This window comes from Narcine bancroftii, chromosome 1 (assembly GCF_036971445.1).
Source record: "Narcine bancroftii isolate sNarBan1 chromosome 1, sNarBan1.hap1, whole genome shotgun sequence".
Classification (NCBI taxonomy): domain Eukaryota; kingdom Metazoa; phylum Chordata; class Chondrichthyes; order Torpediniformes; family Narcinidae; genus Narcine; species Narcine bancroftii.
The window spans coordinates 333,272,225-333,287,557 of NC_091469.1; the positions used below are offsets into that span (position 1 = coordinate 333,272,225).

General features: G+C 42.2%; 2 protein-coding genes across 10 annotated transcripts in view; one reads left to right on the forward strand and one right to left on the reverse strand.

Moving 5' to 3' along the window:
- ripk1l (receptor (TNFRSF)-interacting serine-threonine kinase 1, like) overlaps positions 1 to 6,039 on the reverse strand; it is a 97,437-nt gene extending 91,398 nt beyond the window's left edge. For 3 of the 4 annotated variants that reach the window (XM_069909047.1, XM_069909041.1, XM_069909013.1), the window contains exon 1: positions 5,768 to 6,038. The gene's annotated coding sequence lies outside the window, so the exon portion shown is untranslated. Of the gene's footprint in view, positions 1 to 5,767 lie in introns of all 4 variants that reach the window. The other variant, XM_069909082.1, reaches the window with a different exon arrangement.
- Positions 5,787 to 15,333, forward strand: part of LOC138748554 (dnaJ homolog subfamily C member 13) — a 173,059-nt gene continuing 163,512 nt past the window's right edge. For 2 of the 6 annotated variants that reach the window (XM_069908962.1, XM_069908967.1), the window contains exons 1-2: positions 5,837 to 6,206; positions 12,654 to 12,734. In XM_069908962.1, the coding sequence (XP_069765063.1) occupies positions 12,667 to 12,734 (68 nt within the window). In that variant the 5' untranslated portion in view covers positions 5,837 to 6,206; positions 12,654 to 12,666. Of the gene's footprint in view, positions 6,207 to 12,653; positions 12,735 to 15,333 lie in introns of all 6 variants that reach the window. The other 4 variants (XM_069908999.1, XM_069908992.1, XM_069908984.1 and 1 more) reach the window with 4 other exon arrangements.

Genomic DNA, 15,333 nt, shown 5'->3' on the forward strand with positions numbered 1-15,333 from the left:
TATTGATGTCAATTTTGAATACAAACAATAACTGCATCTTCTGGGGTATGGAACTTCCATCCTCTGGCTTGAAAAAATGGTATATAGACTGTAAGATATAGGTGCAGAATTAGGCCATTCAGCCTATTGAATCTGCTCTTTATTCAAATCATGGCTGATGTATTTTTCCTTCCAACCCCATTCTCCTGCCATCACTCTTATGAATCCACACTTATTCCAAGTGATTAGTAATTCTGTCACATTGTTTCTAGAATTTTTTTCACAATGGAGATTAAACTAACTGGTTTGTAGCTACTGGGGTTATATTGACATCTTTTGTGGAATAAGGATATGAATGTTTGCAAGTTTCCAGGCTACAGAGCTATAAATGTTTGGAAGATTATTTCCATGACCTCAACAATTCCCCCCTTCACCTCTTCAACAAGCTAGCACACATCCTTTCTGAACCAGATGAATTAACATGACTAATCTCAGCAGACCTTTCTCATACCTCCTCAGTGTCAATTGTTAGCCTACCCAGAATCTGAATTAGATTCCCGTATGCTGAGACAACAGCAAAATCTTTGGGGAAGGATAAAGTTCTCAGTCTGATGCATCCTGCCTACATGAGAGAATTTCTTTATTTCCTCTTTTTTGGTTCTGATGATACCCATTAGCGGCCTTGTTGTTCAAGCAAGGATCTCCCAATGGCTAGTCACTTCAACGCCACATCTTATTCCCACACTAACATATCTATCCATGGACTCATGTACAGGTCCTTGGCCACACTTACATTGGAGGAAACATCTTATATTTTGTTTTGGCAATATTCAACCAGAGGGTATCAATATCAACCTCCAAATTCCAGTACCCCTTGTTCCTTTCCTTTGGCTTGGCTTCGCGGACGAAGATTTATGGAGGGGGTAAAAAGTCCACGTCAGCTGCAGGCTTGTTTGTGGCTGACCAGTCCGATGCGGGACAGGCAGACACGATTGCAGCGGTTGCAAGGGAAAATTGGTTGGTTGGGGTTGGGTGTTGGGTTTTTCCTCCTTTGCCTTTTGTCAGTGAGGTGGGCTCTGCAGTCTTCTTCAAAGGAGGCTGCTGCCCGCCAAACTGTGAGGCGCCAAGATGCACGGTTTGAGGCGTTATCAGCCCACTGGCGGTGGTCAATGTGGCAGGCACCAAGAGATTTCTTTAGGCAGTCCTTGTACCTTTTCTTTGGTGCACCTCTGTCACGGTGGCCAGTGGAGAGCTCGCCATATAATACGATCTTGGGAAGGCGATGGTCCTCCATTCTGGAGACGTGACCCATCCAGCGCAGCTGGATCTTCAGCAGCGTGGACTCGATGCTGTCGACCTCTGCCATCTCGAGTACCTCGACGTTAGGGGTGTGAGCGCTCCAATGGATGTTGAGGATGGAGCGGAGACAACGCTGGTGGAAGCGTTCTAGGAGCCGTAGGTGGTGCCGGTAGAGGACCCATGATTCGGAGCCGAACAGGAGTGTGGGTATGACAACGGCTCTGTATACGCTTATCTTTGTGAGGTTTTTCAGTTGGTTGTTTTTCCAGACTCTTTTGTGTAGTCTTCCAAAGGCGCTATTTGCCTTGGCGAGTCTGTTGTCTATCTCATTGTCGATCCTTGCATCTGATGAAATGGTGCAGCCGAGATAGGTAAACTGGTTGACCGTTTTGAGTTTTGTGTGCCCGATGGAGATGTGGGGGGGCTGGTAGTCACAGTGCGGCTTTCGCGCAAACAGAGGAACCACTGACATGGTCTTTGCCCTCAGACAGCTCCAAGAAAAGTGCAGAGAACAAAACAAAGGACTCTACATCACCTTTGTTGACCTCACCAAAGCCTTCGACACCGTGAGCAGGAAAGGGCTTTGGCAAATACTAGAGCGCATCGGATGTCCCCCAAAGTTCCTCAACATGATTATCCAACTGCACGAAAACCAACAAGGTCGGGTCAGATACAGCAATGAGCTCTCTGAACCCTTCTCCATTAACAATGGCGTGAAGCAAGGCTGTGTTCTCGCACCAACCCTCTTTTCAATCTTCTTCAGCATGATGCTGAACCAAGCCATGAAAGACCCCAACAATGAAGACGCTGTTTACATCCGGTACCGCACGGATGGCAGTCTCTTCAATCTGAGGCGCCTGCAAGCTCACACCAAGACACAAGAGAAACTTGTCCGTGAACTACTCTTTGCAGATGATGCCGCTTTAGTTGCCCATTCAGAGCCAGCTCTTCAGCGCTTGACGTCCTGCTTTGCGGAAACTGCCAAAATGTTTGGCCTGGAAGTCAGCCTGAAGAAAACTGAGGTCCTCCATCAGCCAGCTCCCCACCCCTTGTAGCATAGATAAAAAACCCACACTTGACTGGTGGGAGAACAAACGCTTTTATTAGCTTACAACACTGGTAGGGTTCATGAACAGTCTTCAGAGGGGTTCTGGGTTTAGGTGGGAAACCAGGGTTATATATGGGCCCCAGGGGGAGGTGCCAGGAGGCAGGACCATTCGTCAGTACAGCACACTTCTAGTGAATCCCAGTTCACTACACCCCTCTCCCCCTCTTTCTCTTTTCTACCCCCTCACTTTTCCTCATCCCTGACTCCTTTGCTTCCTCTACCTCCATTCCCTTTTCCCTTATCAGACAGCAGCTTTCTCAACCTTCTCCCCATTATTCCTTATTGTCATTCTTTTCTTACCCCACTCACAGGCAGTAACTATAAGTCTGTGCTCCTCCCCCCATCCCTTTCTTATTCAGGGCATCTGCCCAGGAGCAATAAGTTTGTTACACTTTACTTCCTCTGGATGCAGTTTTCTCCAGCAATTGGTGTATTGCGCTTGACCCCAGCATCTTATAGCGAGGTATTTTATATTATATATAAATATGTCCTTAAAAGATATAGATTGTGGGGTGTTTAGTATCAGGCACTTCACAACCAGATACTTACAAAACGCATCTCATTTAAAATGCCAGAGCTTTGCTCAAGCCAGACAACCAGGCTCTAAGTGCCTTTGCAAAGACAATGAGATTACTTTGGAAAGAATTTTAAAAAGCAGGTGCAAATGGACAGTCCACGCTCAGAGGCTGATAAGATCTGGTTTTGGAGCCCTGCAAGGAGTTTTGGTTTTTACAGACAGAGAGACAAAAAAAAACAAATAGGATTTCTCTTTTAAGAAGAGAGAGAGAGTTCTGCAGTAGCTTTTGGAGGCTGCAACATGGCAAGCTGGTAGGCTTGTTAAAACCCCATTTTGAAGACTGCTTGTGAGTTCTGAGTTCAGCCTGTTGAAAACTCCTTGTAGTCCTTACTAGAAGAAATGGCTGGCTTGAGTATTTCTTCTGAAATAAGGGAAACAAGAGGAACTCTGTGTTGACCTAGAAGAAGGTTATCATTTGCAAAACCCTGATGGGGCAAGTTTCTTCAGCAAGACACTGAAGTACTGATCAGAGGAAGTCAGTTTTTGTGTGTTCAACAAGCAACAAATCTCTCTCTGAAATCAAGACCTGAGCAGTAACCATTTAACTTTAATAAATTCATAAATGTTAAATTCTGTGCACAGCATAAAAATTGTCTGATACTGGTGATTTGGAGGCCTGAGAAGTGAAATTGGACTGTGAATCAAAGGACTTTCCTGAACATATACACATTACATACATATGTGCTTAGAATTAGAAAGGGGTTAAGTTAGGTTGTTAAGTTATTAGTAATAAATTAATGTTTGACCCTGTTTTTATATTTAAAGAAAATTAAAAGCAACTTTTGTTTAAGTAACCATTTGTCTTGGTGAATTTCTATTGCTGCTGGGTTTTTCAGTCCTTTGGACTTAACAATCTGTAGATTTTCTAGTTTAACCTGCTTAATGGGGGCAAGAATGCCATATCCCTTTATCACATTAACCACTTCTGTTGCCACATTCAGGAAGCTGTGCACTTCCACATCAACCCATTAGACATTAAAGCCTTGAGCCTACTATTTACTTTATATTTACTCCTTGCATTTGATCTCCCAAAATATACCAAATAGTTGTTTTGATCAAACTCCATCTGTCATTTCCCAACAAAATTTCCAACTAATCTATGTCCTGCTTTATCCTTTGACAACCTTCGAAGGTTGGGAGTCAGTGATTGACAAGACAGTTGAAAATAACCATGTGGTACCCACCTCCCAACCATATAGCCCCCATGTTTCCTGTCTCCAGACATATCCCTTTCTCTTTTACAATTGACCTTATCAGGATATGGCTGGGGAATAAGGAATGAAAGTAATTGAAAATAAGCAATTAATCTGAATCTCAAGCTTTGGCTTCGATGGCAGCGCTGGTGCAGACCCGTGGGGAGTGAGGGAGAGGAGATACAGGATTCCCATGGGGTCCAGCCGCTCAGTCAAATGCTATTGCCTCTAAACGGGCTTTGAACGGCCTTTTGGGGAGCTGATGGTAGCTTTATTTGAAACCCTTGACCACGGGTCTGTGTCGAAGATGACACCACGAGGGGCTGCAGACTCTGGGGAAGTGGAGGACTGGAGCAGAGGACCAGAGGACGGGAAGATCATCACCACCACCCCCTCCACCCCCACCAGGTCTGAGAAGAAGTGGAGGAGATGACCAGGATGGTGACCACAGCAGCGTACCAGTGAGGGGATCTGCAGCTGAAAGACCAAAGCGTGGTGGGCTGCTGGCGACTTGAGGTGAGGAACCCTTGGAGGCTGGGGACTGCTGTCAGGAGACTCGTACCAGGCTGAACATTGGCTCGAACTGTCTGGAGGGGTACCGGGTTTCGGAACTGGGATGTGAGGAGGTGTCAAGGGTGCTGAAGGGTTCCTGACCATGCCAGAGATTTGGATCTGGAGCTTGGATTGCTAATGAGTTGGACTGGCCTCTGTGTGGCTGCAGAAGCACTGGGGGTGAACTGCAGAAGAACTGGGGGTGAACCTATGGGCAATGGTGGTGCTCTCTTTTGCTTCTCTCTCTCTGTCTGCGTCAGACTGTAAGAGGCGCTTAGGCAATTCCTGCCAGTGGCAAATCTGTCTGACTTGCAGCAGGCAAAAATAAATTTCATACATTATGGCACTGTTTTATTTCTATGCCAATAAAATGAATCTTGAGACGACTCTTCTTGACCCAGATCCCAACCGAAAATTGCTCCTGCTAAAATGATTTAGAACGGGATCATGGAGGCTGGTTCATACAGATGGTCCTTTCAGTTACTGTGACAAGGCACGATGTAGAAAAAAAAACCTGAAGCGGAGAAACATTTTGCGAGCTGCTCTCAGCAGTTCTACAATCGTGAAAAATCTATGCACAGATTCAAGGACAGTTTCTGTCCTACAGATATCAACTACTAAAAATTCAAAATAGTAAAGTTATGTTGTCTTTGCTCCATACCAACTGATCGCTCTTTAACGCTGCCTTTTTTGTACATTCTCACATTTTCTAATATGAATAAATAATTTGCACGCAAACCAACCTCCATCATTACATCTTGGTACATGTGAATATAAACTTGAATTTAATGATTCGAACTTACTACCCTAAACTACCAGCTGCTAAAGCCAAGTTTACAATAAGGATTCAGTTTAACAAACAAGATAATGACACAAAAATTGCACAACATCCGACACAAAGGGCCTGAAAGAGAACCGTCTGGGCAGAGGAGCGGAAGGCTGCAGCCCACCAACTGCTCTGTCTGTCGAGCAGTACGAGTCGGCTGCATGCCTGCCCTGACCCACCCTCACATTCCACGACCGGAGCGAGTGGCTGAAGCTCGTTTTGGACGAGTTTACCCGTGTCGTCTCTCGTTAACGTGGTGGATTAGCACTCGACGCCAGAGCCCCGTCCGCCTCCTGCTGCCCGACCAAGCCGTATCCATGGAGACCGCGGACGCCTCACAGGCTCCTGTGACGCCCGCTCAGCTTAAGGGACCGCTTGAAGACTGGGCCACTCAGACAATCCCGCATCCTTTCAGAAGGATGCCAACCTTTCATTCCCACTCGTTCGCAACAGCTCCCTGCCTCCGCAAAGAACTAAAACTTCCGCCTGCTGGAGAGCTGGGGAAGGCCATTTCCGGTCTGTCAGGCGACGGGCGCGTGACGACGAGGGCGCGTGCGCAGTGTCGGCTATCGGAAAATGGCCGCTTCCTAGGCGAAGATTGGTGGGGAAAGAGCAAGGAGAGGAGTCACAGCTTGTGGCTGGAGTGAGGCTCAGCTTCTCTCATCACTGCAGGTAATTTGTCTGCGTCCAGAATCCAGGCTTCACTGCAGTCACTGTGAGACGGCGTGGGTAAAACAGGGCTAGTTTCCGCTACCGTCCCCGGTCTGGACTTGGTGCTGCACCGCCGTGGAGTGTGAGGGACGAGGGTGGATAACCGCAGGCTTGCAACCGGCACGCCCTGTGATCCGTGGACAGAGCAGACGGCCGGTTACCGCTCTCGGCTCATCAGGCCAGAACCGCTCCACGGCTTGCTCGTTCACTTCTGGCCCGTGGAGGGATGTTGTGCAAATCTTTTTTGTGGTTATCTTGTTCATTAAACTTAAAAGTTGGTTGCAAACGCGACATTTACAACTGCATGGAACGTTGAGGTCAGGAACTTGGAAAGGAAAAGTACTCGGAAAGACCAAAAGCCTTTCACAGTCCGCAGCCAACTGTCAAGAACTTGAAAGCGTCCGTGGGATGATGTATTTTTAGTGTAGGTTCAGAAGGCTAAACAACTCTCTTGTATTGTATGGTCCCACTCATTTGACAGTTCAATTTTAGTGCATTATTGAAATGTCATTCAAGATACGTATAATGTAGGGGGTAGTTAATGCTATTATAAATGTACGACCCATGAAATTTAAAACCTGGATTAACTACAATAACAATCTAGTGTTTTTGATTCTTGGAGAAAATTGTTTCTCTGCACATGACCATACTTTAAACATTTTTATCTTGTTTCCTATATATTTATGCTCTTTTCCTGAATTGCTGCACATTGTACTTTCATCTTTCTTCCTCCAATTGAGTATTCATGCCACAAATCATAATTAAAGAGCAAACCAGAGGAAGGTAGAAAACAGGCGTTGGATAAACATGTATGCTGACAAACATTTTTAGATGTAAACCACGAAATTCTGCAGACACCATGATTGAAATAAAAACCATACTGAAGAAGCTCAGCATGTCAAACTATACTTTAAATAGTGGAGATAAAGATACATAACCAATTTTTCAGGCTTGAACCCTTCATCAAGGTTCAATGTAGACAAGCACTCAAACAAAAAAATGGTTTTTTTTGTTCATTTTCATTTTGTTTGTCTATTTTGTTCATAACCTGCTGATTGTGTATCTTTATGATACAAGGTACACTTTGACTTGCTGAGTTTCTCCAGCTTTCTGTTTTAACTTTAAAACATTTTTAGGTATTTATTGCTAATATGTGAAATATGGACAAACACGTGCAAGGTTGGTGGAAAGCAAGAGTCAACCATTGTGTGTTCAAGATTCTAGCAGCTTCAGTTTTTCTCCATGTTTCAAATGTAGTGGTGAATTTGGTGTTCATCTTGAGTAAAGCAAGTGACCACAACCAAATTAATAATGTTCAGCATTGCTGCTATGTGTATATTCAAACGATAAAGGCTTCACATTCATGTGTTGGGGAGAGCAAAATTTGCCAATCATGAACAGTTTTAACTTTTGTTAACACAGAACAACAATGTCATGTGATCTTTGCGTTGCTTGAACCCATCATGTCGATGGGCATCATCTTTGCTAGACAATGTGCGGTTTGGGATCATCTTGTAGCATAGGCCTGTTTTGTCACAGTTGTACACTTGTTCTTCGATGTAGCCACTTTCCAAGAGATTTTTTAGTTCTTCCTGGCATTTGATAGCAGTGGCACTGTTGGCTGAGTGAATTTTTCTAGACACTAATGCTTGAGAAAATCTGTGACGTTTAAACTGGTCTAGCCATCCATTGCTAAAGGTAAAGGTTCAAAGGTTCTATTATTGTCATGTAATGCTACATTTAGAATGTAACATACATGAAATTCTTTAACTTTTGTCTACCATACGACACTTTGTCCAGCACCCCTCACAAAAACCTATAGCACCTGGTGTTCCAAGGTGATCTCCACTCCAAGTAGCTTTGAACTGTGAGGTTTTTCCATTGATCAGCTAGTGAAACTTCCCGGCTTGAGCTTTGAGAATAGGCCCGAAACTTGGAAGGCCTTCTGAGTGGTCTTGAATGAACCAGTCATACAGAGAGTCATCGAGGCTGACTTGCTATTTTCAGGCATTTAGCCTTTAGTCCTGCCTCTTTCTCGACTTTCCAAAGCAACGTGTGTTGGATCAATTTCTGTACCCAAATCTGATTCCCACCTTTGTCTTATTTATAAAGCCTTTGTTTAGGGCTTTCCACCTGAAATAAGAAATGCATTTTTGAATAAATTTGTTGGGCTCCCCTGTTGAACCAGAGTCTGTTTTGCTACACTGTGGTAAGGGTAGTGCTGGACCTAATTTGTCCCTTAAATAAGATCTCAATGAAGATAGCAGTAAAAAGATGTATTTAAAACTCCGAATTTATTCCTAATTTGCTCAAATGTCATAAATTGTCCCTGCTCATAACAAACCTCAATATACTTGACCCCTCGCTGGAACAAAGTGTCCAGGATTTTAGTATCAATCGTGAATGGAATTAACATATCTTGAGCCAGGGGTGTTTTAAGTGAAAGACCCCTCCTTTCCAACCCCCCCCCCCGCCCACTGGCCCCCAATTTGACCATTAATTTTATTCCATATTGTAATTTTATTATCAATCGTGAATGGAATTAACATATCTTGAGCCAGGGGTGTTTTAGGTGAAAGACCCCTCCTTTCCACCCCCGCCCACTGGCCCCCAATTTGACCATTAATTTTATTCCATATTGTAATTATATGCTTTAACAGGGGGCTTCTTTAGGGCCAGGTAATAATTTAGAATTCCATTTATATACAAGGTTTTCCGCTATCCTCTCACCCAACTTGTGTAGCTCCAATTTTACCCATGAAGACTTAACTCCTCCATCAAAGAGGGAGATGTGGGATGTTGAAGTTGTCAGAGAATGATGTGTTGAATGCAGAGGCTGGTGGGGTGAAAAATTAAAACCTAAAGGAACTACCCCTATTTTGTCTGGAGTGAGGCAGGTGGGAAAAGGACATTTATGAAATGGATAAGGGCTTATGACAGCTGGGGGAAGCCATCTTTCTTGAAGAAAAGGGAAACTTTGGGGTAGATGGGATAGAGGAAATGGGAGAAAGGGATGGTCTCCTTGGGTGAGAAGAGGTGTAGTTCAAGCATCTGTAGGAGTCTGTGGATTTTTAATAAATGTAATTGGGTAGTGTCTCCTGAGATGGGGACAGAGGTCCAGAAAGGGGGAGAGGTGTTGGAAACAGTGCAAGTAGATTTGGGATTGGAATTGTAGTTGTTAATGAAGTCATTAAAGTTGTCTAGTTCTTCAAGGATACAAGAAATAGCACTAATGCAGTCTGAATGGAGTGGAGAAAAAGTTGGTACCAGAATTGGAGTGGAATAGAGACCACATAACTGACAAAAATAACTGGCATAGCCAGAGCCCATGTGGATGCATATTGGTCTGGAGAAAAAGGGAGGAATTGAAAGGGAAGCTGAAGGGATCTTCATTCAAGAAAGAAACTGGATCCTAATGCAGAATTGATGTGCAATGTGATTGCACATCCATGGTGAAAATGAGGTGCTGGGGGCTGGGAAATTAGAAGTTTTCGAAAAGGTGAAGAATGTGCATGGTGTCGTGAATGTAGGTGGGAAGGGACTAGATGAGGGGATCAAGCTAGTGTGAGGTATGAAGGGATGGATTTGGGACAGGAGCAGTCTGAAACAATGGGTCTGCCAGGGCAGACCTGCTTATGAATCTTGGGTAGGAGAGAGAAGTAGGGGTCTTATCAGGTGGGGAGATTACCTGGAGATGAGATCTATGATGATATGGGAGATATCCTAATGATGGTTAGTGGGCTCCTTATTGAGGAACAAATATTGTCTGAGAGCTACGATCTGACCTACTCTTGCTTGTCAGACCAGATCAGCACCTACCATGTCCTTGTGTTGGCATGGAGGAAATGACATACTACAAGTTTGGAGGGTAGAGATGAGGGTGTGTATGGAGAAATCCAGGCAGTTCTTGCCCTGTTGACTATTAGAAATAAGTAAAGTGCAGGAAACTGGCTGGTGAGTGGGGGGGGCGGTTTCCAATAACATGGGGAAGTGTTGGGAGGAGGTAGGTTCAGGTTCCATGTCAGAGAATTGGGCATGAAGTAGGTGGTAGCAGATTAAGAGCTCAGCATTGTGACACGCATACAATTCACTGAGGTGTGGGTACAAAGGTGGCGTCTCTAAGGAAAGATCATTCAGCAGCAGAGATGGGAATGTCTGAAAGGATGGTAGGAGTTGGAGCATGGATCCAATGCAAGGTCAGAAAAAGGAGAAAGGTCTCTGGGGGGTGCTTTAAGGAAGGGAGGGATAAGATGGTTTTGAGAAATTGTGGATGGTGGGATATGATTGGGAGTTGTTGGAAAGTGAGGATGGATCGTTTGCAGGGGAGGAGTGGATGGGGACCCATGCAAAACCCAGAAAGACTAAGGTTGCAGATGTGGGGGAGATTGAGCTGCAATCAGAATCATTGGAGAAGCACTTCCTAGGAGTAGGTGGAGACATGGGTGACCTCAGGAGAGAGGAGATTTCCCCTTCCTACTTTGATCTAGATAGAGGGTCCTGACCTGAAAATGTTTGACTGACCATTTCTCTCCATTGTTATTGTTTGACCCACTGAGCCCCTCCAGTTTTTCTTGGCTCACTCAAGGTTCCAGCAATTGGAGCTCTTTGTGTTTCTCTTTATTTCTACATTTCATGCCACCTATAAGAAACGTTTAAACATTTAATCTATTGTTGGTATATTCCAGCTGTTTAAAACAAGGTCATGTTTCAGGCTGGTCTGATAGCATCTCATCAAATCTGCTACTGAGCCCAATCTTGAATCCTCCACTTTCTTTCTAACAATATTTCCTTTGTTCTTCAAAAAAGTTTTGAGTAGTTTTATTTTGTCAAATGTTTGGTTGAGTAGGGTGTTGAGTAATGAAGATCCAGTCAAACATGGAATGTTTCAAATGAACACTACCAAAAACTTGGCACCACCTTTCCACAGAATTGATGACATTCAAAAAATAGATTGTGTTAGTTTATTTCGGCTATATTTTATTGTTGATCTTAGCTTTTTGTTTTTGAGCTTCTATATTCCTTGCTTATTCTATTGTGCATTTTCTCACACTTTCTCATTACCCTTTTGGTGCCTAGGCTTGTGCCAAAACATTGGTGCTAATTTACCAAAACATTAAAAACTGAAATAAGTCCACATTTTTCAGTCAGCCATCACAGGCTGATTCTTTGCAGGGATTTTAATAGCAGTTTTGTGGATTGATGGTCATGTTGTTTGCAGGATGGACTTGCTCCTCTTTGCCAAGGAGTTGCAGAGGAATTGAACAGAGAACTCCCCACTTGGTTGTGATGGAAGAATGTTCATTTGATGCAACTGAAGATGATGGAGCCAAGTATGCCATCCTAAAAGATGAGCCCTCCTGGGGCAGTGATTTTTATTTTAAAAGGCAGAGATACTCTTGCATACTTCAATATCAAGTCTCTACAAAATGTTTATTATTCTTGGTTATGTCTGGAAATAAGTCAGTGATGTTTGCATAACAGAAAGAAAACCAAGGAAAGGGGTTGAAATGGTGAAGAAACATAAAAGAATATTGGAAGATTAGCATTAATTTCATTGCTTAAAAAGTTAATTAAAAATGAAGGATTGATTTGAACAGTGTTAGTGTAAACTGGAATGTTCAGATGTGGAAAAGATTGTATGGAATTTGGAGAAAGGACAATTTTAAATTGAGCAGGGAGGAAACATCACCTGTCCCAAGACTTTTTTTGCCTGTTAAGTCTTTGGTTGGCAATACTGATGTTTTGGGCTTGAATTTGTTTTAGTGAAAGATTGGATTTACTTGTGAAAGATTGGCTGAATGTCTTCAGTTTTTTTTTATATAAATGTTCTCATTTGGTGTACCTAGCAGTGAATATTTCTCTGACTTTTGTTTGATACTCACCATTGGCAAATGTTTAGTGTTCAATCAATGTCATCGAAGCAGATTAAAGTTTGAAAAGTAACTTTTCAAGGGATGTTGGTACTGTCAGCAAGGCTAATATGTATTGATCATCCCGATTTGTTTTTGAACTCAGTGGCTTGGTTGCAATTCTCCATGTCTTGAGAGTTTGGAATGGCAGATTTCTTAAAATTTCATCAGTGAAGTTTTTGCAGATAGTATAATCTTTGTCATGACCAAGCTTTCAGTTCAGATTGATTTTTAATTTTCCCATGCTGCTCTAATGGGGAATTTCAGCAAGATTCTGGGTTGTTAGATCAAGTCTGTGGAGTGCAAGTCCAGTGGATTGCTCTGAACCTATCCTTTGAATGCTGCCATTATATGACCATTTGTGGGAACGTATAGTGGGAATTGACTTCTGATTCTCATGTGTCACAATAGTGAGAACAGTTTAAAGTTTATGAATGGTGCTCTGGAAAGCAAGTCTTTATTGACCTAATTCTTACAAGTAAAACAATTTTGTTTTCAGGTCAAGCTTCAAGATGAATGTCATCAAAGAAAATAAGGATTTGGCCTGCTTCTATACAACAAAGCACTCATGGAGGGGAAAGTAAGCTCTTGGTTTAATGGCCAGTTTTAGATAATTGAAAAAGTGTTTTTATGATGGTTTAATGGTTATTTCTGTTTATAATTTTGTAAATACAGTACAACTCCAATAATCCGAGATCAGATTCTCTGAAATCCTCAGTTATCCAAATTTTAAAATTTTTGGATAAATGAGGATATCCGAAACAAATCAGAAATCCTCATATATCTGAATTTTTTTTCGGAACTGATCGAGGATATCAAGCTCCCGGCGCCAGCAGCAGCGGACGTTGGGCTCCCTGCATTAGTGGGGCCTCGGTGGGGAGGTGTTGGTGATCGGTGGTGGCCAGCATTTTTTTAATGAATATTATTTTAATGCTTGAAAAGCCTCCTTTTGTTGTTTGTTGCTGTTACATTGATACAAGTGATTTACTGTTGCTACTGGGCTGATTTTTAAAAAGTGATCAGTTCTCTGAAAAAACCGTTTGTCTGAAGTAGGCCTGGTCCCGACCACTTTGGATAATCGGAGTTGTAGTGTAGTTTCTTTTGACTAAATTGGAGATTTGAATTTCTGATTCTGAAAAAACTTCTAAAGGGTGTTTCACTTTCTGGATGATTCAGCATTTTATCAAAGCCAGTTAGTTTTGCACTGGTGTGGCCATTATGATGACACAACATTTTGGGTGCACAGTTCTGGAAGATATGTCTTCAATCATTTGTCAAGTTTTTCAAAAATAATTTGCTTTGGAAACATTGCTTTGTCATATGTAATTCCTGTCCTAATTATATGTTAGAAGCAGGAATTTTAGTTCAATGTCTTTAAGATTATTTTGAATTTAAAAACGTGAGCTGCAGCAAATGAAACATTTATTAATTTTAGTCTAAATAAAATTATTTTGTTTGTTCGCGTTGTTTTTTTTTCAGAATCACCTTCCATCCAAAAAGAGTACATTGTATGAGAGTTCTTAAAATCCCATGAAGAAACAAAGTTTTATTTTTAAAGAATGCAGTTTTGCAATAAGTTCCTGAAGCTAAAAGTGAACCTTTGATTTTAGAGGCACAATGCAATTTTAATATTGGAGAACTTTAAAGAAATGTAAACTAAATATGTATAATTAAAGAAAATATTTACGAACTGCATTGTTGGTAAAAATTGAGGAAATCAGCATTTTTCATTGCATTTGGTTATGCAAAGCTATATTTCTGAACCCTAGTACTTCCCCACTTGGTTTGAGGAATTTTAATGTCTTTTGAATTTGATGCTTTCCTTTGTCTTCCTTCTTGATTCTTGCCTGTTTTCATTGAAATTGGTAAGTAAAATTCTGAATTATTTTGGTTGCCAGCAATCTTTCAATGAGGTGCAGAAGAATGAAGATGAGAAAATTGATCCCAAATCATATTCTAATTCAGAATATTAAATGTTGGTTATCCATATTATTAATTTTTGTGCATGCTTGGGAAATCAGCTATAAAATGGACGTCAAATTTGGGTACATGTTCCTAAAATTAATTTGCATTTTATAGCTGAATTCCCAAATATGCACGAAAATTGACAACAAAATACAGGTACACGATCCTTTATCCGGACATCTAAAATTCAGAAAGCTCCAAATTCCGGCAAGTGGGGACCAGCGGCCGGGGGAATCTGCTGGGCGGCTGGAAGGGGGTGGGGGTGGAGATGGCAGCACAATTCGGGTGGGCTTTCCGAAATCCGGAAAAATCCCCCAAGGGTTCGGATAAAAGATCGTGTACCTGTACGTATAACCAACACTTCATATTCTGAATGAGAATGTACAAGGTACAAAAGTTTATAGTGTTGAATAGTCCTTTCAAATCTGGTTTCCCTCTGATCAGTAAGTTTGAGGTACAGCATGAAGTTGTTGATACAAGGTTGATAAGTTTTTGGTGTAATTATGTTACTGCATTCTTTTGAACCAGGCAGCTGTTTTGAGACATGTTTTAAGAAATGGAGCAAGTTGGCGGTGCTTAGGGAAGAAAATTGAAGCTTGTCTTGAATGCTGGCCAATATAACACTTCGTTTCCGAGCACACCATTAAGCCTCTAAAAGTTTCAGTATGATGACGAGTCAGCATTTGTCTGAGGTTGCATTTCAATTATGCAATCTTCAATCAACATTGATTTAAAGTGCATTTTAAGCAAGATTCAAATCCTTTCTGCAATTTTGTAACTGCTTCAGCTAAAGAAAAAGCAAATTGTAATGCCCCAAAATATAATGTCACAAAGCTTTGCTGCATGAAACTTTTGACCATTCTGCCCATAATGCCTGTGTTCTTTTTGCAAAATCTTTTGTTCCACACTCCTGCTTTCACTTAGAAACTTACAAATTAACCTTTGATGAAATTCCTGCCTCCTTTGCTAATTCATGAGACTGCAGCAATAGTACCTGTTGTGAATGCTTGATTCTATACCTTCTTCTTTGGCTTGGCTTCGCGGACGAAGATTTATGGAGGGGGTAAAAAGTCCACGTCAGCTGCAGGCTCGTTTGTGGCTGACAAGTCCGATGCGGGACAGGCAGACATGATTGCAGCGGTTGCAGGGGAAAATTGGTGGGTTGGGGTTGGGTGTTGGGTTTTTCCTCCTCTGCCTTTTGTCAGTGAGGTAGG